Here is a 24,908-nt window from a genome sequence, read left to right as displayed (position 1 = left end):
GTGCTGCTTTGCGACTTTGGACTTGCGTTTGTATCGCTCACATATGACGTAGGGGCAGTAGCTAATGCTAACTCTTGCAGTGAGCCGGAGAGATGGCGGCACTTCTTCAGCAAACGCTGGAGAGAAGTGAAATAAACAAACTACCGAAAGCCATTCAGAACAAGCTCGAGAAGGTTCTGTCAGAGCAGCAGACGGAAATAGACTCACTGAAATCTCAGTACGAGCGGTATAAAGCAGACTGCGGTGAGTAACGTTAACAGTAGCAGGCGGGCCAGATAGTCATTCAACAGCTGAGTGTCTTATAAAGTAGTGTACTGCATGTTTATGCAGATTAAAGAACAAGTTGTTTGGGTAATTATTCTGGAGAGGCTTGTATTTTCTGCATAAATTATCTACCAAGTTGAGTCTACTTAAAAGTCTTTGGTATAAATAGTTAAGTAGTTAATACTGAGATGTAGTGACAGACCAAAGAAAATGTTTGTCTTTTCCATTTAAAGAATATGTGTGAAATTATGTTAAGAGATAAAGAGAATGGCTGAGCATATAAAGCCTTTCTTGTAAATCTATAAAGCATAATTAGCCTAATTCACTTCTAGTGGTATTTTTATTCCTAAATCAGCAGTCTTAATAATAAATGAAGTGTCAAAAGAGCTGTTGGTGTCAATTGTCTCAGTGAAACCTGTTACAGATCTATGTTTGTTTTTAATCAACAGAGCAACAATACTTTAATCTTGAGAAGAAGCTAGCTGAGAGTCAGGAGCAGTTCTTGTCCCAAAGTAAAGAGTATCATAGTATTAAGGAGGAGAATGTCCGTCTCAGTAAGTACTATGCTTTATTCTATTTTTATATATGGATTGTATTGACGCAGAGCTGCTGTATAACATGGGTGTGCTTGTGCTTATTTTTTTTCTAAAAAGCCGATGAACTTAAGAAGTTGAAAGATGCAGAGGAAGAGCAGGGAACAACGCAAGAGGTAACTATTTGAGTTTCTCACCTGACAGCTTCGTAATGGGCCTTAATGTTTTGAGCAGTTAAAGATGATGTAAATTTCCCAATGTTTTTGCATTTCAGAGTACGCCTCCAAGAGCCAAATATGAAATTGAGGCAGAAAACCGAGAGCTCTCACGGTTGCTTGAGAAGAGATCTCAAGAAGTGGAGAACCTCAGTGGTATGGCACTATTTTTTACATCAGTGATCAAGGTTGTTGTTGACATTGGAGTTTTATGTCAAGATTGTTTTCATTACTTAATTGAGGAATTAGAGGGCTTTTTATTTGCACATAGCATTATTGCTGTACAGAAATGTGGAAACTCTTCATACCAATTTTGATACTGTTGCAAAAATGAATATACTGTTGTTCAGAGTTCTTTATAAAAGTTAATTATATTAACAAATTTAAACAGAATGGAATGTAGCAGTTAAGTATTTCTTTGTTGTTCAACTAAACTGTCTATCAGAAATAAATTCATCAGTAAGGTAATTGCCCACATGCATAGTTTTATTTAATCAATCAAATAATTGTTTCATACAAAATGTGCCTTTTTTTGCAAATGTTTATTTCGTCAAGTAGTTGTTAATTTCATCAGATAATATTTCTGATTCATTCATCACACTGGAAAAGGAAGACTGACTGAGCACATTGCATTGTGTGATATAATAGCCCATAATGTGTTCTATTGTGTACGGCACACTTGTATTTCAAACAGAAATCTGTGCACAGTTTGCATACTATACACTGCATGTATTGTTGTAGTATTCTTCTCTGAACATATCCATGTTTTATGCAGTTAATTGTTTTTTTAATTTTTTTAAACCAAAGTACCAGTATTTTTGACGTGTGTAATTGCTAACATGTTTCTTATGGTCAATATACAGAGGATCTCAAACGTCTCAATGACAAACTCGCAGAGACCAGCAAAATTAAGATGGAACTCCAGCTTAAACTAGATGAACTTCAGTCATCTGAAGTTTCCATTCAGGTAACCAGTGACTCTCATTTAGCTGTTATTTGGTCTCTAATATGATTAATAAATCCATCTGACCATTGATTACATATTTGTATTTGATTATTTAAATGGTTTACTGTGTTTCTTTCTCATCAGCATCGTGAGAAGCGAATGGAGCAAGAAAAGGAGCTTCTCCAGAACCAGAACACATGGCTGAATTCAGAGCTGAAGAGTAAGACAGACGAGCTGTACACAGTATTCAGAGACAAGGGCAAAGAGGTCCTGGAGCTCAGGTGCTCTTTAGAGACCAAGAAGGAAGAGGTGTGAGGAATTTTTGAGACGTGTATTTAAATATTGGGCTGCATTCTTATTAGATCACCTGTCTGCATCAATCATATATGTCATAATCAGGTGACCAGACTTCAGGACCAAGTGAACATGTTCAAGAAAAACAACGACAACATGCAGAAGAGTACTGAGAATCTGATGAACAAACTCAAAGAGGTTCACTATCCCCTTCTTATTCTTGTTTGCTCTACCACTTGACATAGAAGATAAATTTAATCAAGGTGCATTGTTTGTCTTTTTTATTAGGCTAAAGAACAACGGGCCTCCATGGAGGAAAAGTATCGCAATGAGCTGAATGCTAACCTTAAACTCTGTAATTTGTACAAGGTCAGTAAAATGTTGATATTTGTTGTGCAGCGTCCAACATTAATGTGTGGTATGATTCAAATCTGAATCCTTTTGTTTGTTCACAGAATGCATCAGTAGACTCTGAAGCCAAGAATGCTGAATTGAACAGAGCCGTTGAAGAGCTCAACAAACTGTTGAAGGAGACGATGGAAGGTTTGAACCGTTCCTTAAAATGATTTTTTCTGATTCATTCATTACACTGAAAAAGGAAGGTTGAGCACATTACATCGTGGGATATAATTGTACACATAGTGTGTTCTATTGTATACTGCACATTTTGGGATATGTAGAAGGCCATCCTGGTATTGCATGCACAAAATCTGTGCACAGTATGCAAATACTGCAGATATAGTAGTGAATATCAACAGTATCAAAATGCTTTTCTGAACATATCTATTGTCTATGTCTTGTTTTGGGTGTGTTTACAAATTTTCTCTCATTGCCTCACTGTGAATGTTTTTAATGTGCCAAATTGAAATGCCTCTTTTATCAACAGCCAATAAAGGTACAGAGAAGAAGCTGTCAGAGCTGCAGGCTGTGAGGGAGAAGGCAGAGTCTGATCTACATGAGAAGGTCAGGAATCTGGAGAAAGAGCTGGAGCACTCGAACACACGCCTTGCTGACTTTAAGAGAAGAGGTAATGCACAGACAAAAAAAACCTGCCTGAGTTTGTGTCAGTTTTTGTTTTAGGCTGAATAATCTTTTCAGATTCTTGAATCATGTAATTGTGCAAGATTTCAGTCTGAATTTGCATACTTCAAAAAGGTGTTCCAGCTCTCACAGAAGAAGAGCTGACAAACCTCTCGCCAACTGCAGCCGCAGTGGCCAAGATTGTTAAGCCGGGCATGAAGCTAATGGAGGTATAAAATGTTGATCACAAAATAATTCATAATTTATTTGGCCCATTAGCATGATTGATTTCAGCAATATATTATGTTTATCGTTCTAAGTAAATTGTCGGTATTTGCTCTCAGCTGTATAATGCCTTTGTGGAGGCACAAGACCAGCTGCACCTGGAGAAACTGGAGAGCAAGCGTGTGAACAAGGTTCTAGATGAGATAGTTCTGGAGGTGGAGAACAAAGCTCCTATCCTGAAACGCCAGAGAGAGGAATATGAGAACATGCAGAAGTCCATGTCTAGCCTCTGTGCCAAACTGGAGCTAGCTATGAAGGTTTGCACAAATATGAAAGTCGGCAAAAGAGAAAAAAAATATGATTGTCAGTCAGAAGATGCTAATCTTTGTCTTTTCTCTTGTAAATCAGGAGGTCCATCGGCTGCAGAAGGTGACAGATGAAGCGAATAAGAGAGCTTTAGGGCTAGAGAGAGATAATCAGAGATCAAAGAGACAGTTAGCAGACATGTCTGAACAGGTAAGCCTCTTACAATAAACATTGAGATGAAACACCTTGTTTCAGGCTCAGACAACAGTAAGTCTGATCACAAAATCTAAATACTTTTCTAAAATTATGATTCAGGTAAGTGTGCTGCTGGTGGAGGTGGAGGAGGCTCGTGGTAATCAGGTGGTGCGTGACGACTTAAGCTCAGCTGTGAGCAGCAGCTCTGAAGTCCAGGGCTCACGGCAGGTGGCCTTCCGAAGCGTCCAAGAGCTTCAGCAGCAGAACCAGAACCTTCTGGCCCAGATCAGGGACCTGGAGGAGCAGAGAGAGAGGGACCAGAACCAAGCTAAGACTGCCAGGTACTGACCTTGTGATCTTGGGAGTGGCATATAGATCACAGTAATAAATGCACATATTTCATCTTAGAGAAGATCTACCAGAACTAATATGTACATTGCCCTGCTATTCTTCAGTAGCACTATGAAGATCAGTAAAAGAAAATCTGTATCTGCTCTTTCAGACAAACAGAGATGGAACTGAGTCTGGAGAAGGTTCAGAAGGAACTGGAGCAGATCAAAGATCAGCAAAACCACCAGAAGCAGCTGGCTGACTCTGCCATCCGACAAAGAGACATGTATCGTATCCTGTTGCAGACAGCCGGAGTCGAGCTCCCACCACAGGGTGAAAATTTACCCCTTAGACCAAAAGGCCTCTCCTTTGTATTGGCATTTGATGAAATGTTAAATGAAGTCCTGTGGTTGTGTTCAGGTTCAGAGGCTGGATCTCAGTCCACCACTCCCAACAGGGCAGGACCCATGTCCACCAGATCTACACCCCTGAGGTCTGCAGCTTCAGAATCTGTCCAGGCAACTCAGGCTAAAGCAGCACTTAAACAGGTTAGACAGATTGACTCGCCTTATTTCTCTACTTTAAAGAGATAATTATTCCAGTTTCTTCCAAACCTGTATGCTTTTGTTGAATGGAAAAAAGCAGCACAGACATTCTGCTAGACTGATGTTTTTGTGTTGCAGGTTTGAAATGACATAAAATTGAGTAAATTTGAACAATTTCCATTTTTTGGTGAACTGTTTCTTATAAAATGACTCTGTTGTGCAAATCTCATTTGGACATTTAATATTAACCATTAAACTGCATGTTTTCACCCCTCAGCTTAATGATGCCTTCACAACATATAAAAAAGAGAAGGCAGAAAACGACAAGCTTCTGAATGAACAGACTGAGAGGCTTCGTGTTCAAGTGTCTGACCTGCTCTCACAAAAGGCTAAACTTTCCTCTCAGCTTGAGTTCGCCTTTAAACGGTGAGCACAACTTGTCTGAAAAATCTCAGTTTGCGTGGAATCTGAATTTAAGTTGGATTTTAATGTTATTACCTCACTTTAACTTGTGCAGTCCAGCCATAGCTACATGTTAACAGTTTGTTGCATGTGGCTTTTATCTTTATTCATTTACAATCAACATTTCACATACACAACATAAGCAAATTTTGCCCCCAGAATATTATAATTGAGATAAGCCACGGCTCGTTTGTATAGGTGGTGCAGTGCCCCACCAAAATATTCGTCCACTAGAAAGACCTCTATATAAACTGAATCATAAATAAATCGTAAATTTGTTCAGCATTATGCACAAATATTTTTCATATTTTCTATACTATTTAAAGTCGAAAGTGAGCAGGATATAATACAATTTAGCACATGGATTCATCAGGAGGCATGTATGTACAATGATACTAAGCGGGGCAGAGAGTCTGAGCCCTCCCCAGTTCTACAGCGTCCCACAGTTTTCCAATGTAAATCTGTGGTAAAAAATGGAACTGCAGCACACTCCAATTTAGAGCTATTGGGGCAGATTTGAGACTGTCCTGCTTATTTTCATGTTACAGTTTTCTCACTGGAAATCCTCTACAACTCGCAACATTCTAAAAACATTCGGAGGCAAAAAATACTACATTAGGGCAATTCTGAGATAACATTCTATGCCTCTGTCGTGTGTATTTAGAGCCTGTCAATCAACATTAGAGTGCCACTTTCAGGCTGAATAACGCAAGGACTTTAGACCTCTGCCAAAAGTGATCGGCATGTGAGACCCAGACCCAGAATCTGCCCTACCTAAATTTACGGTCAGGAGACGCTACTGATTAAGAAGAATGTCATATAGGAATAGTATAATATCATTATATTGTATTAATTTACTTTGTGGAATAACATTTCATTTCCCAGAATGTAATGGAGGTTTGTAATTTATCCTGAATTTTGGTTTCAACAAATATTATTTTTTATTAAAGTATCTCAAAATTTGGTGGACTTTTCGTAGTAGTGTATAAAAATACAAATTTAATTGACCAAGTGAACATTTTTGAATAGTTTAATTCAAATTCCAACTCATGATTTGAAAAGCATTGAATTCTTAAAATATGAATTGGTCCATATCAGGTATGAGATGCTTCAGGAGAATGTGAATGGCTTTCAACGAGAGATTGAAGCCCTGCGGGAGAAGAATCAAAAGATGAATGCCACTCATCAGAGACATGAGCAGATTATTCACACAATGACTCAAGATCTGAGGGAGGCCAGTGAGAAACTAACCATGGCTGAGGTGAGGGAAAGATAAATACTTTATGGACCACCAGCAAACTAATATTCAATATTTAGTTTAAAATTTTTGTCGACTTTTTTATTTTTTATTTTACCAGTTGCGTGTTGAGAATATCCGTAAGGAACGAGACATTCTGAGGCAGGTGGAGAACAGACTTTCCCAGGAGAAAGAGTCCGTCCTGACTGAACAGCGGGGCCAGAATCTCCTGCTCACCAACCTCAAATCCATTCAGGTGCAACTTGTCTACATATCCCAACCAACTTTGTCAAAGCACTCTTTTCTTTGGCCTTATTCTTAATTTCCTCATTATATCACAGCTTTTTATGGAGCGCTCTGAGACTGAGACCAAGCAGCGCTACAACAACCAGACCCAGCGCCTGGAAAAAGATATTATCCAGTTAAAGAAGAAACTGGAACAGGAGGTGGAACAGAGACACTCACTAGAACGCAACCAAGATGTAAGCTCGTAAATTCACTCCCTTTTTTTTTATTAGTGAAGATTTAACTTGTTTATCAAACCTATACAACCCCACAAGTGGACCTGTCTACACCTCAAAGACTTGTGGGAAATTATGTCTAAATTCTGTTGGCTAGGCTCAGCTGCTGGAGGTTAAGAAGCAGTTGGAGGCACAAACAGCACTACATCAGAAAACTAAAGAGCTGCTAAGAACTGCCGAACAGCAGGTCACCTCCATGAGACAGCAACTGAACAGCGAGAGCCTTGGCACAGCACCTAAACAGCCTGTCAGAACTTTACCCAAAGGTAAACAGAAATTAGAGGATGGAGTTGTGAGTGCCATAATTTCCAGTTCTATAAAAGACAATATTGTTCTTGTTATGTGCAGTTTCAGCTCCTGGCGTTCCTCAGCAGGAGGTAGATGAGCTCCAAGCACGTCTACAGCAGGCTGAAGAACAGAACTCTGACCTGAAGGAGCGTTTGAAGAACACCACCACCAATGTAGAGCAGTACAGATCCATGGTGCTCAGCTTGGAGGAGTCTGTAAACAAAGAGAAGCAGGTGATAATCTTGCTTTAACCTTTTCATTTGATTTTGAGTAAAGGCCAAGTATGGTAACCCATACTCAGAATTTGTCTTCTACATTTAGTCAATCCAAGTTCACACACATTAGGAGTAGTGACTCTCTGACCATTAGGCCACGATTGCCCCCATTTTAACGCAAGTCCCAAGTAGCCACAGTACTAAAATTTGTTCTATGTTTTACTTCTAGTTGGCTGAGCAGGCAAGAACATCCATTGACAGCCAGCTGAAGACAACACGGGAGTTGAACCAGCAGCTGGAAACCCGGCTGCTGGAAGCAGAGAAGGAAAAGCTGGAGCTCCAGGAGGAGAAGATGAAAGCTGTAGATAGCGTTGAAGAACGGGTAAGGAACGCACACGGATGGCATGTCAATGTTTTTTGTAGTTGTTCTGTATAGTAAAGTTCTAAAGATTGAAAGCCCTTCTTTTGGCTGCACAACAGGTGAAGGAACTGAAGAGGAGTGTGACAGAAATGCAGACGGAGCTGCAGGATGCCCTGCAGAGAGCTGTGGCAGCGGTGGCCCAGGAGCAGAGAGCCACGCAGGACAGCAAACTTCAGGTAGGTGTGACACTCCTGGAACAAATCAGAATTGTTTCTTTACACAGCTACCCACTGATTTTCTTGGATGTTTACTCACCTGTGTCTTATTTCTGGCCCAAGGCTAAGCTGGCTGCAGAGGCTCAGAATAAATACGAGCGAGAGCTCATGCTGCATGCTGCGGATGTGGAAGCCCTACAGGCTGCCAAGAAACAGGGGCAGTTGTCAGTGCAGAACCTGAAGCAGTTAGAGGAGAAGGCTCAGAAAGCTGCATCTGAACTGCATCAGGGTCGGGCAGGCTGGGAACAGCAAGAGAAGAGACTGAAGGTGAGATCTTGTGGTTGGCAAAGGCAGAAATATGTTTAAAAAAAGGAACCAGCTGATGCGAAATGTTAGAGAGAGCCTCACAGGCCATCATAAAGGAAATACTATATTTAGGGTCCGAGTACTGATGGTGCATAGGCACCTGTTGTATCTGTTAATAAGAAGTGTTATTATTCTTCCTCCTTCCGCTCTCAAGTCTATGGCAGCCTATAGAACTGCTTTTGGTACACAGATAGAGGACAGTCTCAATATCAACCACAGCAAATTTGGAGTCTCTAACTCAATCCCTTTAGCGCCACCAACTGTCCAAATTCGAATCTTAGTAGATGTGTAGCATGACCTGAGGCTACTTGCAGCATTTTTACACAGGTCCACCTACTAGTAAACACCTACTTTTTTGGCTCAACTTCTGAACAGTTTGCCAAAAAATCATATCAAATTCGGTGCAGTATCGAATAATACTCAATTTTTCCATAGCTTCCTTTTTGGGCATTAGCCATTTTGACTTAAAATGCTATGTTTTATGAACGCATTAGTGTATCCTTACGGAACTCAGAATGTGTTATTTCGATCATGCCCTGAAGATACTGTAGGTTTCGGAACAGTGCCACTTTGGTTAAAATGTATAATACAATTTTAAAAAGATGCTAAAAGATTTTCACTCATTTTTGCCTAATTTAATGAAAGTGGTCTTGATAGATTCCTTGAGTCAGAACTGCTGTCTGCCATTTTGAATTTCTTTGAAAAACGTATTTTCAAGCTCCTAAACCGTTGGTCTGATTGTCACTAAAATTGATTTAGGTCATCATCGAACCATTGTTAAAAGCTTTTTGATTGACCAAACTGTTTTTGAATAATGCCTCAAAGAAATGATTGGCATTGTGCCAAGCTGACTCTGAGGCTGTATCTCTGCAAGGCTTTGGTATATTGACACAACATTGTATGTGTAATTGTCACCTCACACTGACCACACATCAGTTTGGTAAGAGTGCCACTTATTGGTCAAAAGTGATAAGCAATTAAATCATATTACCAGTGATTTCTTTTTTTTCTTTCTTTTTTTAAGCAGTTTTGACAAAAAAAATCTGTAATTTACTCTTTTTTTCTTTTTTTTTCAGTTGGTCTGATGCTCCCAGACATGCTTGCATAACTCGTCATGCCATATGTGTTCTTGGCCCCTTAATTGCTGCTTGCAGCTATATTTAGCCTCGTCTTTATGTGCGTTAATAATCATTACAATCTTTCGTAAACCACTGAAGTGAATTCTTGGTCATATATTTAGTGATAGTCACCCTCGTGTCATTCTAAACCTGTATGCATTTCTTTTTTCTGCTTAACACAAAAGACTAGGCTATATTCTGAAAAATGTTGATAACCAAACAGTTTCAGTTCCTATTGATTTCCATTGTATTATTTGTCCATCCATACTATAGAAGTCAATGGGAACCGAAACTGTTTAGTTATCAACATTCTTCAAAATATATTCTTTTCTGTTACACAGAAGAAAGTAAGTCATACAGGTTTGGAAACACTTGAGTAAATGATGGTAGAATTAAAATTTTTTGGGTGGACTATCTCAATAACACTATCCTTTGTAGAGCTTTTTACTTGGTTGACTTCATCTATATTTTTCTCCTCAGGAAGAACTTTCTAAAGAGCAGAAGAGAGCTGAGGAGCTGCAGAAGCAGAACACCATGCTCCACGAGCAGATGGAGAACCTGAGCAGCAAGATAACCACCTGTACACAGCAGCAGAGCGCTAAAGAGAGCAGTCTGAACATCTCTTTGAATGAGGAGGGCAAGTCTCATGAGCAGATCCTGGACATTCTCAGGTAAAACCTCTTGGCAACATGACGCTTTTGAAGGGTCATGACATGCTGTCAGAATGCCTTGCTGTACTATACAAGAAAGGGATAGTAATGATGTGGCCTCTCATTCCCAACAGGTTTGTACGGCGGGAGAAGGAGATTACTGAGACCCGGTTGGAAGTGGCGGAGGTGGAGACCCTGCGCTATAAACAGCGCATGGAGTACCTGGAGGGAGAGCTGAAGGAACTACAGGACAGTCTGAATGCAGAGAGAGAAAAGCTACAGGTTCTAAAAAGTGTTTTCAAACAGTTTTCCTAAATGTTCTCTCCATCTGCTATTGGTTGGCTTAACCAATGGCATGAGTGTCTAAATGGGATCTGTTTGTCCTTTGTTTGTTATATTTTAATATTTTTTTACATTTTAAAAAATATTTTTTTATTAAATGTTTAGTTGGCACAAGAGTAAACATTTAACATTAAAGAAAGTTAACACTTCACCTAACTTGATCTGATTTTGAAAAACAAACAAACATGCACTGCAGTCAGTTAACATCTCGATCTACAGGTGACAACAAAGACCTTGACACAGCAGGAAGACATGATGAAGCGGATGGATAGTATGAGTGCTCTGACCGAGACCAACAAGATGCTGAAGAATGAGAAGAACAGACTGGAGCATGAACTACAGCAGACTAAGGCCAAGGCAAGACTTTAAGAGCACACTGTGTACCTCACTCATTAAGACCATTTCCTGTCTTATTTATTAGCTAAAGTGATCATCAGAGATCAAGAGTCGATCTCCCTCTCAGGCACTGTCTTTATAGATAATTAGAAATAATGGAATTTCAAGAAACAAGGTAGTTGGTTATAGGTAATTTAGAGACTTTACAACAGATCACTATGATGCACAACTTGTAGAACACTGGTTCTCAACCAGTGGGCTGGGGCCCGTGAGATAACTTAAAAAGACTTTAAATTAGGGGGTTTAAGTCTAAAAAGTTTAGGGTCCTATAGCTGTCATAAAACAAATGATTCACAAAACATCACTCCTCCATTAGTAATAGTGAAGTCAGATTAGCTTAACTATAGGTTTTAATATAGTAGTCGATTGATGTGCAAGTACAGGTCAGTTGGTGTATATTTGCTTAAACATTGCTAATCAGATTTTGATTGTATGTCATTTTGTAGATACGTAAGCTGGAAGCAGACATCAAGCCCCTGCTGGACTCCAATGCTGAGCTGAGTGAGAAGAGTGGAATGTTACAGGCTGAGAAGAAACTCCTGGAGGATGATGTCAAGCGCTTGAAGACCCGCACACAGGTCTCTGGATCTCATGAACTTCTGTGCATTGAATCAAACATGTAGAATATAAATACTGATATATGTTAGGTCAGTTTTATTCAGTCGAGCATGACCAAACTTGACTAGTAGTGTGGTTCTCAGTATCTAACTCTGTGATTTTTATTGGTCATGCAGCAACTGCTGAGTCAGCAGAAGGACAGCGATCAGGAGGAAAGTAAGAAGCTGAATTCTGAGAGAGAGGCCAATCTCAAACGCATCCAGCAGCTCACAGAGGAGACGGGGAAACTCAAGAATGAGGTGGCCAGGTCAGTTTAGGCAATTCAATTAAATCATAACTTTTTAAATTGGGAGTTTTGTTTTTGTTTGTTTTAACAGAGCAGTCTTCTTTCTCTACCTACCAAACAGGAGCCAAGCTTCAATCACTACAGCTCAGAGCCAGGTGCAGAACCTACAGGATAGCCTTGGGAAGGTCACCACTGAAAGGGATAATCTGAAGAAGGAGCTGGAGGCAAAGACACTGGACATCCAGGAGAAACTCAAAACCATCACACAGGTCAAGAAGATAGGTCGTCGCTACAAAACCCAGTATGAAGAGCTCAAAGATCAGCATGATAAGGTATACCAGAACAGCTGGTTATCATTTAGAAAAAAATGTTAACCATTGAAAAGGCCTGAGTCTGAGAATCTGAGTCTGTCACATCTCTCTCACAGATGGTGGCAGAGGCTGCTTCTAAACCAGCACAGGAGCAGGAAGACCGTCAGGCCTCGGTCCAGGAGATTCAGAACCTGAAGAGCTCATTGAGTCAGGCACAGAACAGATCCTCAGAGCTGGAAACTCAACTGGACAGCATACAGAAGGTACTCATTTAAGGCTTAGTGTGCTGTTCTGACAATTGTATTTAAAAAAGTTTGTAAAGACATTGTAGTAGTAATCCACACAAATACAGCGGTTTAGTCCATGTCTTCTGAAGAGACGTTTAATTTAGGAAAATTAATTTAGAATTTTATACACATATAAACATTAATGCACAGAGCTCACAAAATCTGGTAAATGGAAGCTCAACCATACTTTACCTCAAGAGCAAACCTCATTGATTCTCACATCTCAAGCAAGCATATTTGAGCTTCTGTTTACCATTTTTGATGTGCTCTTTGTATGTGTATTGATCAATGTTTATAAGTGAAGAACAGCCTAAATTAAATGTTTAATTTTTAGGTGAACTAACCTTTTTTGTCTGCATTAGATTAAAATCTTTATTGAAACCCTCCAAAGTACAAATAAAACAATTAAAGCTTCCTGATTACTTTTACAGACCCACATAGTATAATCCCTCAGTTCTCTGGGACGTCCGGTGCTTTAAAAGTACACCGTATACAATCACAAACACTGCCATTGTGGGCTTCTCTGGTTTGGCTCATGTTATATAATGGTAATAAAGCATTTATTCCAGGAAGTGAAACAGCAATGAAGTGTTTGTTCATTAACTTTTGAGATGGTGAGGTGTGAAGTTAGTTTGATGGAGTGTTATTGTTGGACTTTAGTGGCCTTTGTGGAAAAGAGTTTGAGTAAGAAGGCGTTCTAGCATCCTCTGTCATTGTTGCTTATGAAGTGCGTAACTCAACGAGTCTGCCAGCAGCTTATTCAAAACATATATGTGGTAATGTTTGGGTGCAGGAGCGTGACGCAGAGCTGAAGAGCCTGCAGGAGCAGCTGGCTCAGGTGCAGCCAGAGCTCAACCGTATAAAAGCAGAGCTACAGGAGAAGGGTAACCTGGAGGAGCAGCTACGACAGCAGATCGCTGATAAAGAGGAGAAGACCAAGAAAGCTTTCATGGGAGCCAAGCAGAAGATCAACCAGCTTAACAGTTAGTAAACCAGAACACATACCACAACATTATTCCTGCAGATATTCCTAGTGTCCAAAGCAGTTTAGTCCATCTAGCAAATGATGACCATTATTTACAAGACAAAGATCCAAATACATTTTTGGCATTTAAAGATCAATTTCTTTAGCAGTATGTGACGGTTTGAATTGAAATAATGCTTTTTTGGGGGGAAAAGGGGGGAAATTAAATCAACAATTACACAATAATAGTAATAAAAAAAAAAAAATCTACTTTAATAAACAAAAGGCTGTTGTCCTTTTGATATATCCTACTTCAACATCGTGTTTTGGATGGCACACTGCCATTCAAAAGTTTGGGGTCAGGAAGATTATTTATTTTTAAGTTTCTACTTGAAATTAATGCTGTTCTTTTGAACTTCTATTTATCAGAGAATCTTGAAAAATATGACAAAAATTTTAACATTGAAAAAATATTTAGCAGCACAACTGCTTTCAACACTCATTGATAATAAGAATTGTTACTTGAGCACCAAATCACTATATTGAAATGTTTTCTGAAGGATAATATGCAACTTTAGTGTGCATTAGAGACCTTTCAAAAACATAACAAAAACAGACCCAAAACGTTTGCACAAGATAAAGACCCCTTGGTTTTTACAAGCACAGTTTTAAGTACAATAAAAGTCTCTATTTAAAATCTAAATGTGTGTTCAGGTGCAAAGGAGCAGCTGGCGAAAGAGAACGAGGAGCTGAAGCAGCAGAGAGAGGAGCTGGATGTGAGGATGAGTGCGCTCAAGTCACAGTATGAAGGCCGGTTGAGCCGACAGGAAAGAGAGCTGAGGGAACTCCGTGAGCAACAGGAGAGACACGGAGAACAGAGAGATGAAGCTCAGGAGCCTGGCCAGAGCAAGGTACAGTACCACAAACTCTGTACTCACTGCCCATATTTACTCTGACAGATATATGTAGAAATACTATGTGTCTGTATTCCATTTCATTATTGGGTTTTTAACTATTAAGTTTTATATATCTGGCTCGAGACATCCTGGGCTTTAAAGGATTTAGGTAAATATTTAAGTGTTTGTCCTTTATTGATCAAAGTACTTGTGATCTTTTCCAGGTTCAGGAGGCACAGAGGTCATCAGATGCTCGACAGATCACTCTCAAACCCACACCTGCTGCTGACAGAGGAAGGTAATTCTCCATTTAGAGCTGAAATTCAAGAGGACAAATCTTTTATTCCATCAGTGTTCAATATTGCCTTTTCATATAATCTATTAACAGTGCCAGTGCATCTGAGCCGCCCACCGCTAACATCAAGCCCACACCAGTCGCCGCCACCCCCAGCAAGCCTTCACCAATTGCAGGGAGCAAGTCCACCCCTAGGGCAAGCATCCGCCCAATGGTAACACCCGCTCCTGTAACCACGCCCACAGCCACAGTCATGCCCACCACACAGGTCGAAACGCAGGAAGGTATGGCTGGAGGTCAGGCTTCATGAAATCTTATGATTTATTTTAGTGCATAAGTGGTAAATTGTCATTGTTTTGTCCCATCAGCTATGCCATCCATAGAGGGTCCACTAGAGCATGTGACTGTCTATGGCAGCACCAGTGGCTCAGTACGCTCTACCAGTCCTAACATACAGACCACACAGCCAATCCTCGGTCTGCAGCAGAGTCAAGCCACAGCTTTTGTCCAGCCCACTCAGCAGCAGGCCAGTCAGGAACCAGCAACAACCATTATGGAGGCAGTACATAGCTCACAGATGGAGAGACCGTCCACTTCCACTGCTGTCTTTGGTACAGGTACAAAGAACCATGATATTTAAAGTCTATGCACATCTATTCATACAAGTTCCCAATCTTACGCTACATGATTTATCTGTGAATGTTATTACAAATAAAAATAAAAATTGAAGCATCATTGGTTTTTGGCCTTAATAATGTTAACTAGTAACCAAATGATAAAAGCCAAAATGGTAAGTGTGATATTATGAATCAGATTTGGTAAATATTAACATTTTATTGTTATTTTACATCTTTTACATCTTTCTCAGAACTTTTCCACTGACCCCTAGAAACCCCTTACCTCCCCTTTATTGATATGAGGTTTCTTACTGACGTACCATTCTTCTGTCAGTGTCAGCGACAGCAGGCTCATCTGTGCCCAAACGAGTGCGAGAGGAAGAGCAGGAGAGCTCCACCGAGGTGAGCGACTCCACACAGGACGACCCCACCCACCCACCCACCACTAAGAAGCTCCGCATCATAAGAAGAGTGGGCCTGGAGGTGAGCAGTGTATACCTTGATGCTTGTTGTTTATCAAAAATCCCGGAAAAGAGTACATCATTTTTAAAAAGAAATCCATAGTTTTTAGTAGGGAAACAATATTTTGGAAATGGGTTTTATATATTTATGATATAATGTAATCATTTAATTTTTTTTACATTGCAACACTTATTGTGTTATGGGCTGATTTTGACCTGAGTATCAACTGAGGCTTTGCACATGTTATGGAGCCTTTTTGTAGTTTAAAGGTGCTCTAAGCGATGACGTCACTTCTTGTTGACGTTCAAAGTATTGTCAAACAAAAAGGAGGCTAGCTCTACCCTCCCTCCTCCTCATCCCGTCCCCTCCCCCTCCCCCTCCCCCTCCCCCTCCCTTCCGTGCTTCCTGAAACAGTCATGAACCATTTAGAAAAACCAAACTGGATTTACCCACCTGTCCAGCAAAAACAGAGCCACCTGAATGTCGGATTGGAGGCCCTTCTGCCGGCGGAGTTCTCGCCACCTTTTGAACGCTTTTCCGATGTAAATTCGGGACTTCACGCGCTCCTTCTCCTTTTCCCTATTCTTTGTTATGTGTTCATTGGAACGTCGTCTCTTTGGTCGTGTGTCAAGCCATATCAAAATTCTCAAGAATATAAAATTTTACCGTTAGTCGTTGGCTAGGACATCTCTCCTCTAGCTAACTTCCCTCTTCATGCTTCCCTCTCCTCCACTCCCCACACCCCCCTTTATGTGCACGCGCACTGAACCCCCAACCCCCACCCCCAAATCATTCTTGTCAGTTATTGGCTGGAACACTGTTTGTTATGTTTTGTGGTCCAGGCTGGGCCAGTTTGTTTTTGTTGCCGTTTGTGGAGCCTGGGCTGTCTACAGAGACCGCGTTTTTTTTACAGTGTGTTCAGGGGACAGGCAGCTAGCGGATAGTGAGGAGATGTTTCTGTATGTAGGGCTGAATGATTAATCGCAATTAAAACCGCACGCGATTTGGCAAAGGCTGCAATTATTTTATACGCAGCTTGTCAGTGGAGTGGTGCTGATTGGTAGTAAATACTGCCCCATTTGAACGCCAGAGGGCGCTCTCATGCAAACGCGATAAAAATGCCCCACCGCAGAAGTACAATAATGCTCGTCATTCCCGGAAATCCCTATCGCTCTAGCTGAATAAACAGAAGATTAAAACGCTTTGATTAAACATGACTTATAAATACACGACTGCCTTATTCTGTGTAAGAAGGCACATCATCTCACAGAAGGATGCTCAACTGTCATTATGAAGTGAGTTTGGAGTAAATGCATGTTATTAAATGTTGTCTGTTGTTGGACAAGAGGTTCATAAATGCTTCTCATGTTTTGGAAAGATGTTTGACGCATGTTGTTTTTTCAAATGCATGTTATAAGTGACTCAAACTCACAGTGCTTTCAGATGGAGCAGCGTTTACAGAGCCATACATCAATGACAAGCTGCACATAAAAAATAATCGCAGCCTTTGCGATTTTAAAATCGCAATAAGCCATCTTTCCTGTAGCTCAGTGGTAAGAGCATTGCGTTAACAACGCAAGGTTGTGGGTTCGATCCCAGGGGATTGCACATACCTATGTATAAATGTATAGGATAACGCAATGTAAGTCGCTTTGGATAAAAGCGTCTGCCAAATGCATAAATGTAAATCTCGATTTAAGTGCGATTACATGTAAAGTGCGATTAATTTTTCAGCCCTAGCTGTATGTGACACAAAAATGTTAGGCCTAAAAAACGCGGGACATCGCTTAGAGCACCTTTAAGTTATGAGTTATTAGAAGATTACACTACACCAGGTCAAAACTGAACCAGGGATGAAAAAGGTGTTGTCAGATTGAGAATGCATTAGGAGGAAAAAGGAATCATCTACTCATTAATTTTTTAACCCAATACACTGGTCACACTGTATGTGTCTGTAGAAAGATGTTTTGTCTGTTTATATTATAATTACCAGTCTTTGCAAACTCACAGCTCATGTAAAATCTATTACTTTGTTGTAGATGCTCCATTTGCGGTGCAGGAAACACTTGCGTAGTTATACTGCTTTGGCCATTGAAAATTGACTCTTTAGATTCATACACCATCCCACAATGCCCTTTTTGCAGGATGCTTCAGGTACTGAGGAGAGTAATGATGCTATGGGTGAAGCTTCAGGAGAAGTCCAGCAGCCTTCTGATGCCAGTGAGGTACCAGCCATGTATCCCTTAATAACAGCATATCTAACTATTCATCCCAGCAATGAACAACCAGTTCACTAATCTTGTCTGTTAATCGCTCACAGGAAGCATATCCCGTCTTAGGAGAGGGAGATGAAGAATCTTTGTCTCAGTCTGTCCCAATGGATCAAGTGAGTGAGTCCCAACCATCCGAGACTCAGATCAGCGGACACGACTCATCCGAGGAGTATAAGCATGACGTCATCATCATAGAGACAGATAGTGGCACTGAGGAGGAGGAAGAGGAGGAGCAGGAGGAGCCTGGACAGGTCAGTGTGTTTCACAGAGAAGCTGAAACTGTAATTAGCAACATGTATTAACCTTTCTTCTTTCTGCAGTATGAAGATGATGATGATGCTGAAGATGAAGATGATGAAGATGGTGATGGAGGGATGGCAGAACCAGCTGAGGAGAGTAATGAAGGCAGTGGGAGTGCAGATGCCAATGAGGCCTATGAGGGGAATGAGGCAGAGGTGATGCCTACTTTTATAACACTTACCGACAACGATTAAGTTGCTTTACTGTTTGCTAGTAGATGGTCCTAATTTACTACAATACTTGAGATTCTTCAAGTGAGTTTGACTGTTATGGTGGTTTTGATGTGATTTTTGGTGTGTTGGCAGGGTGATGGGGCAGATGATCCAGGCATTGACAATGAAGAGAGTCAAGAAGCGCCTGAGTCAATCCAGAAGCAAGCGGACTCTCAGAGCAGTGGTACAAAAATGCACACTATACTTTCACTCCTTAGAGTCGCTAACACTACGGTACCTACTACCATTCAAAAGTTTGTAGAGATTGTTTTTGAAATGTCTCTTAAGGTGGGGACACAACAAACCGACACCAAAGAACTAGCACTGTTGAAAGCCGACTGTGTTATCGCCTCACGTCGGGGAAAAAAAGCTGCACCTGAACCCACGAGAGAACCACAGCCGACTGTCTGTGTGCGTTCTGCGTGTAAATGAGACAACTGTCTATTTCTGCAGATATATTCATCTATATTCGTCATTCAAAAAGGGAAACCGACGCTGCAGATACACAAACCATAAACAAAGCAGTGCATGCTTACCGTTTTGAATATCAATCCTGCTAAACACTTTCTTCATTCCACTCCGCTCGTGTTAATATTGAAATATTCGCCAAGGAATACTCAGGTAAGATGACGTAACATTAGAGGAGCCTCCTATCCGTACTGTTTTGACTTCTTTGCTCGCTGTTTTGATATTATTCTCGTGCACTGACTCGTTCACTAAGCTGAACAGCCAGTCAGAGTTCTCTCTGTCACCGAAAAAAGCCGTCAAGGACCAATTTCAGCTGGCGGTGCAGAACACACTGAGAAAACTTAGTCGGCCGACGCACAAAAACTGCCCAACGACTGACCCTCGGCTTGGTGTGTCCCGGGTTTTATGCTCACCAAGGTGACATAAAAAAAAATCTAAATTACATTAAAAACAGTAATATTGTGAAACATTTCAATTTAAAATAGCTGTTTTCAGCTATTTTAATTTATTTTAATATGTAATTTATTCCTGATTTGCTGCTCAAGAAACATTTCTTATTATCACTGTTGAAATCAGTTGTGCTGCTTAATATTTTTGTGTAAATCGTGATGCATTTTAGTTCCAGGATTCTTTGATCACCATCATAGAAAAAAGGTTGTGCAATGACGACTAGATTATGAAAGTGTAGAATATGGCCCTTTTAAAAAATACGTTTATCGGATCTAGCAATAGTAATTAACTCTCTCTGTGTTCACAGTTGAAGCTAGTGTCAGCACCTTGGAGGCCTTCCCTGCTGAGCCAGTGAGAGAGCACCAGCCAGTCCCCAGCACCACCACCTCCTCCCTGGGCCTACGCTTGCCCCAATCCCCCCGGAGACCGCATCACACCCCACCCCCACGTCTCAACATCCACCCCATCCCTGAGCTTGGACCCCCCATCATGCAGGTACGGACGACAAACCATGCCCTCAAGCATAAGAGTTTTGATTTGTTTGTTTTTTGTCACTACATAATTCCCATTCTCCATTTCTTTATTAAATAATTTTGATGACTCTACCATACTTTTCTACAGAGGCAGCCAGGACAGAGCAGGCGGCCCTCAATGAGTCGTGCACCCCAGCTCACGCCTGGAATCGGAAGCATGGTGAGTGAACTTTGTGCGCAATACCAATGTAAACATCCCGCGTCTTTAGGGCTTCAGAGTTTCTGACATCAGTATTTTGGTTCCTACAGCAACACTTCTTTGATGATGATGACAGAATGGTTCCCAGCACTCCCACCCTTGTGGTGCCACACCGCACAGACGGCTTTGCAGAGGCCATTCAGTGAGTCACAGAAGCTTTTCACACTTTAATAGCAAGAAGGGACACATCATTAAACACCTCTGTTAATGATGCGTCTCTCCATCTCAGTTCTCCTCAGGTGGCTGGAGTTCCTCGCTTCCGTTTCGGCCCTCCTGAGGATATGATGCCTCAGGCCAGCTCCTCTCATTCTGACTTGAGCCATCTGGCCACACATGGAGGTGAGAACCAGCATGACACAGTAATGATGCTTTCACCTTGTTTCGAAATTACCTCCATTACAAGATGACAACCCGGAGATTCTGTTTTAGGTCCGTTCATGTCCTTTTGGCTCTAACATTAGTTTCCATGGAAACTCTGAACTATATTTTTTTTAGGGCTGGGAATCGATTAAAAAAAATTAACTAATTAATTGCACAATTTCTGTAATTAATTGCAATTAATTGCGCTTCCCCCAAGCTTGTAATCATCAATATTTAAACTTAGAATCACCTAATTAAACAACACAGGAAAAAAAGGGAACAGAAAATAGCCCTATATTAAACATCAATATATCAATATATTATTCTTTTTCAATAATAAATCAACATAATCAATTTAACAGATTATTATTATTATTATTATTATTTTATTAATTATTAAATCAAAATATAGTCCTACAAAGCTATTATTACCAGAGCATGTGATCAGAGCAGGTCATTTTACCATTGTTGCCCAGCATGGCTATACCAGCTCAGCAAACAGAAGTCAACAGAGAAATTTCACGTTACTTGAGTGGACTTTACTTTTCCAGTGCTTAGTACATGATTGAAGCCTTTGGGCCGTTAACGACAGAGCCGCCGACACACACACACACACACACGGAACGGAGAGCTCGCCGCTGCTGGGCCATTAACGACAGAGCGAGCCGACACACACACGCGCGCGCGGAGCACAGAGCGCGCCGACCGACCGACCGACCGACACACACACGCGCGCGGAGCACAGAGTGCGACGCACATACCGAGCGGAAAAGACCCGCTCATGAAAGCTGCCCGAGAATGAAACCTGACCGCCGAACATGGAGGGGCGGGACGGCATATTTCGGCCTTTTTAATAGCAGACGCAACAGGAAATCATTAAAACGAGGCAAAAAAAAAAGTGCTGCATCAATTGCGTTATTTTTTTTTAACGCGTTAAACATTTCAAATTAATCGCAAAGATTAACGCGTTAATTCCCCCAGCCCTAATTTTTTTACAATATTTATAATTATATATATTTTTTTTTTATGAATACGCTATCGTTCAATAGTTTGGGGTCTACGTAGTTTTTTTCCATATATTTGAGAGAATTCTCTTATGCTCACCAAGGCTGCATTATTTGATCAAAAATTCAGTAAAAACCATAATATTGTGAAATATTATTACAGTTTAAAATGTTTTCTATTTTAATATATTTTAAAATGTAATTTATTCCTGTGGTGGCAAAGCTTAATTTCTGCACGATTACTCCAGTCGTCAGTGTCACATGATCCATCAGAAATCATTCTAATATGCTTATTCAGTGCTTAAGAAACATTTATTATTATTATAACTTGTGTTCTTAAAAACAGAAGTCACATCGGGCAAAATGCATTTTTTTAAATACTGTTATATTTTGTGTTTTTCACTTGTTTGCACACATGAAGTATCAGTAACCTAAATTAATATATTTAATGTTTTGATGGTGTATGGCAAAGTAATAAAAAAATAAAAATAATTCTTACCCTTAGATCAATACATATTATGTAAATGCACTCCTCTTCCTTACTGATTATTGCTGGCTACTTGACAATTCATGATAATTCATGATGTCAGACCCAGCAACCCCTCCACCCCAAGGTATTTTAGCTGTAGGATTATATAGAATTCTTAATATAAAATTATTAAATCTTGATTAGTACTTTTTACTTTTCATACTTGAGTACATTAAAAATCAAGTACTTTTGTAATTGTACTCGTGTAAAAATAAAAAGGAGTACTTAATACATTTACTTGAGTAATATTTTATGAGGGTACCTGTACTTTAAAGTACTCAATTTGTGTTCTTCGTCCTCCTCTGGTTTTACGCAATTTAATGCATTGTAAACTAGCATGTGCTAATTATGAACAGTATAATTATAAATGATTTTTTTTTTTAACCATGATCAATAAATGCTGTAAAATATCATATTCAAATATTACACATATATTAATTAATGACAGAATAACATTTTTGGGGTGAACTAACCCTTTAAATATCAACTGGTGACCAATATGCATGTCTAGTTAACAAGCGGAACCTTACAGTAAAGTGTTGCCACAATTCTTATAATGCTAAATAAGTAATGTTTTGCTTTAATGACAGCAAAACATTCAGTTTGCTTAGGATTTTACATGATGTCAAATGGAACAAGTCAGATCTTTTATAAAATTCAGTTTCCAATTTTAAATTTGTATTTATTTTATTTTTTACTATAAGTAATTGTGATCATCCTGGTAAGTACTATAATTGATGTGAATGCAGCGTAAGACCCTGCATTCTTCCTGTTATGTGAGTCACATAAAAGTGAGAAGCTTTCTGTCTTCGGCAGGGTTAGGCATGTATGAAAGTCCTCTCTTCCTGCCCACTCACGATGAAGAATCTGGAGGCAGGAGTGTCCCCACCACCCCTCTACAAGTGGCTGCTCCAGGTGAGCAGCTGGTGGAAGTCAGGTTATGTTCATTTGGTCGATTTATATGACTGTTAGTCAAACCTAACTGTTCTCCTCCCACTTTCATCTGTCTGGACAGTGACTGTATTCACAGAGAGTCACCCCTCTGATGTGTCAGAGACAGCCTCTCAGTCGGTTCCCATGGTGAGCACGTCCACCGCCAGTCTGACCGCCCCAGGCGAAGCTGTCCCGGGGGATGATGGAGATGATGTCTTTGTGGCCGAGGCTGAGAGTGAAGGGTGGGCGCTCACTCAGTTTATTAGTCACTTCCCTTTCAGTTTTTTCAGTGGAGTTGTAGTAATTGTGCTATCTGTGTATAGGGCGAGTAGTGAGGCGTGTCTAGAGGGCCAGTCGGAGATGGAGTCCACTCAGCCGCTCGATGATGCCAGCATGCCCTCCACTAGTCAAGAGCCCACATCCAGCTCCGCAGGTACACACCATTTCATGCTTGCTGCTTTGTTCATAAAACAAAAAAAATCTATTGGTAATGTAACTGTCGAAGGCCAGCAAGAGCTGTGCATGTAAACCTCCCTCCCCTGATATCAAGAGATGTTTAAGCGACTGACGCTAGAGGCTGCGGTCATGTTAGAGTACTGCCTCCTGTACCGGAGACCACGGTTCAAATCCCTCTCTGAGTTCGTCAGTAGGACCGGTTACATTGCAGTAACACTTTTTTTTCCTTTTTTTTTTACAGTGTCCTTATTACGTTACATGTGTAAGTTATTACTTAACATTTTTCATAATTACATGCAACTAGCCCTAAAACAAACCCCAATCTTAACCCTATAGTAAGTACATGTAGTACTGAAATGTATAATGACACTGTAACACCTTAAAATAAAGTGTAACCAATGTATTTAATTTCTGAAATAATGAAGAAAAAGTCTGAGTAAATAATGAAATTCTTGAAAATAAACATTTAGTTTAGTAAAATGAGTTGTACTTGCTAAGCAAAGCATTGTTGTTGTTATCATCATTATATCACACAAGGCTATAATAATAAAAATAATAGCAATAAAACTTCAACTTCTAACTAAATCATGGTATTTATGAATTATGCGAATGTGAATTATTCGTACAAAAAATGCTTTTTTAAAATCTTGATGTGTTTGTACATGTATTTAAGGTGTAATCAAAATGTTTTACTTTACAATAGTTGACAAAAACATGACGTTTTTTGTCATTCGAGATATTGTTTAAAGTAAACCTTTCTTGAAAATGTGAAACTATATAGTAAAACCATATGAAACCAACAACACCCCGCTTGTCGCTGTCTTTAGATACCAGCACTAGCAGCAGCACTGGTCAGGCCAAGCCTGCAAGCCGACTCCTTCCTCAGCACCAGCTGCCCCGCAGGAACCAGCTCATCAGGAGAGGTTAGGATCCCAGTACTCACTCATCATCATTACTCACACTCTCTCACGTACTGTACAGTAACACCACACAGACTTGCTTTTTAAAGCTTTTATTTTATTGAAGCAAAGGTTAATTCAAATGTATACAGAAGCTTTTTATTTGTCAGGACAGTAATCATCAGTTTGTATTAAATTGGATGTTTGTTCTGTAAAAAATTATCTTAATCTACAAAAATGTTCAATTTGTTAAGAGTGAGATTTGATTTGGTATCTCAATGTTATCCTGTAGGTATTGATTTTCCTCGTGGAGGCCGGGGTCGAGGACTCAACAGAGGCACTCCCTTCTAAATCCCCCCTGCCTTCACAGCGTCTGCCCAGCAGAAACACTGATCACGCGCCCATGAACGGCTCTCTTCAAAGCCCCCGCAATCAGCCTACTGCTTTTTTTACTTTGGTTAATGTTTCTTTTCAATGTTGGTTCGATTTGTTGTTTTATATTCTGTGAGTAATCATCCTGATGCTATGTTCAAAGGTTTTGCTAATAAATGGAGAATCTTTCTCGCCATGCA

General features: G+C 40.2%; 1 protein-coding gene across 1 annotated transcript; it reads left to right on the top strand.

Moving 5' to 3' along the window:
• The first annotated feature begins 39 nt into the window (after positions 1-39).
• Positions 40-24,908, top strand: LOC309500654 (nucleoprotein TPR-like). The gene is made up of 51 exons (XM_082172313.1): positions 40-243; positions 714-818; positions 918-973; positions 1,072-1,168; positions 1,876-1,979; positions 2,103-2,267; positions 2,358-2,450; positions 2,541-2,621; positions 2,708-2,795; positions 3,139-3,279; positions 3,408-3,502; positions 3,617-3,814; positions 3,906-4,013; positions 4,119-4,339; positions 4,501-4,661; positions 4,749-4,876; positions 5,151-5,299; positions 6,434-6,596; positions 6,694-6,828; positions 6,914-7,054; positions 7,191-7,359; positions 7,442-7,614; positions 7,826-7,978; positions 8,077-8,193; positions 8,296-8,499; positions 10,137-10,327; positions 10,441-10,588; positions 10,868-11,005; positions 11,491-11,622; positions 11,779-11,909; positions 12,010-12,220; positions 12,316-12,462; positions 13,280-13,469; positions 14,165-14,361; positions 14,571-14,644; positions 14,735-14,925; positions 15,010-15,258; positions 15,593-15,741; positions 17,865-17,945; positions 18,041-18,244; positions 18,314-18,448; positions 18,599-18,689; positions 19,731-19,918; positions 20,045-20,116; positions 20,206-20,297; positions 20,385-20,494; positions 22,865-22,963; positions 23,064-23,223; positions 23,305-23,414; positions 24,265-24,360; positions 24,629-24,908. Exons 1-51 carry the CDS (start codon positions 93-95, stop codon positions 24,685-24,687), a joined length of 7,041 nt encoding a protein of 2,346 aa, XP_082028439.1. The 5' UTR covers positions 40-92; the 3' UTR covers positions 24,688-24,908.

This window comes from Leuciscus leuciscus (assembly GCF_965113295.1).
Source record: "Leuciscus leuciscus genome assembly, chromosome: 6".
Classification (NCBI taxonomy): domain Eukaryota; kingdom Metazoa; phylum Chordata; class Actinopteri; order Cypriniformes; family Leuciscidae; genus Leuciscus; species Leuciscus leuciscus.
The sequence above is the reverse complement of the archived record's forward strand: the minus strand, read 5'-3'. Positions and strand labels throughout refer to the sequence as shown.

Coding starts and splice junctions, on each gene's coding strand:
- LOC309500654 (XM_082172313.1), top strand. CDS start 93: ATGGCGGCACTTCTTCAGCAAACGCTGGAGAGAAGTGAAATAAACAAA. Junction 14,362..14,570: donor AGGAGCCTGGCCAGAGCAAG/GTACAGTACCAC, acceptor GATCTTTTCCAG/GTTCAGGAGGCACAGAGGTC. Junction 15,259..15,592: donor CACTGCTGTCTTTGGTACAG/GTACAAAGAACC, acceptor TTCTTCTGTCAG/TGTCAGCGACAGCAGGCTCA.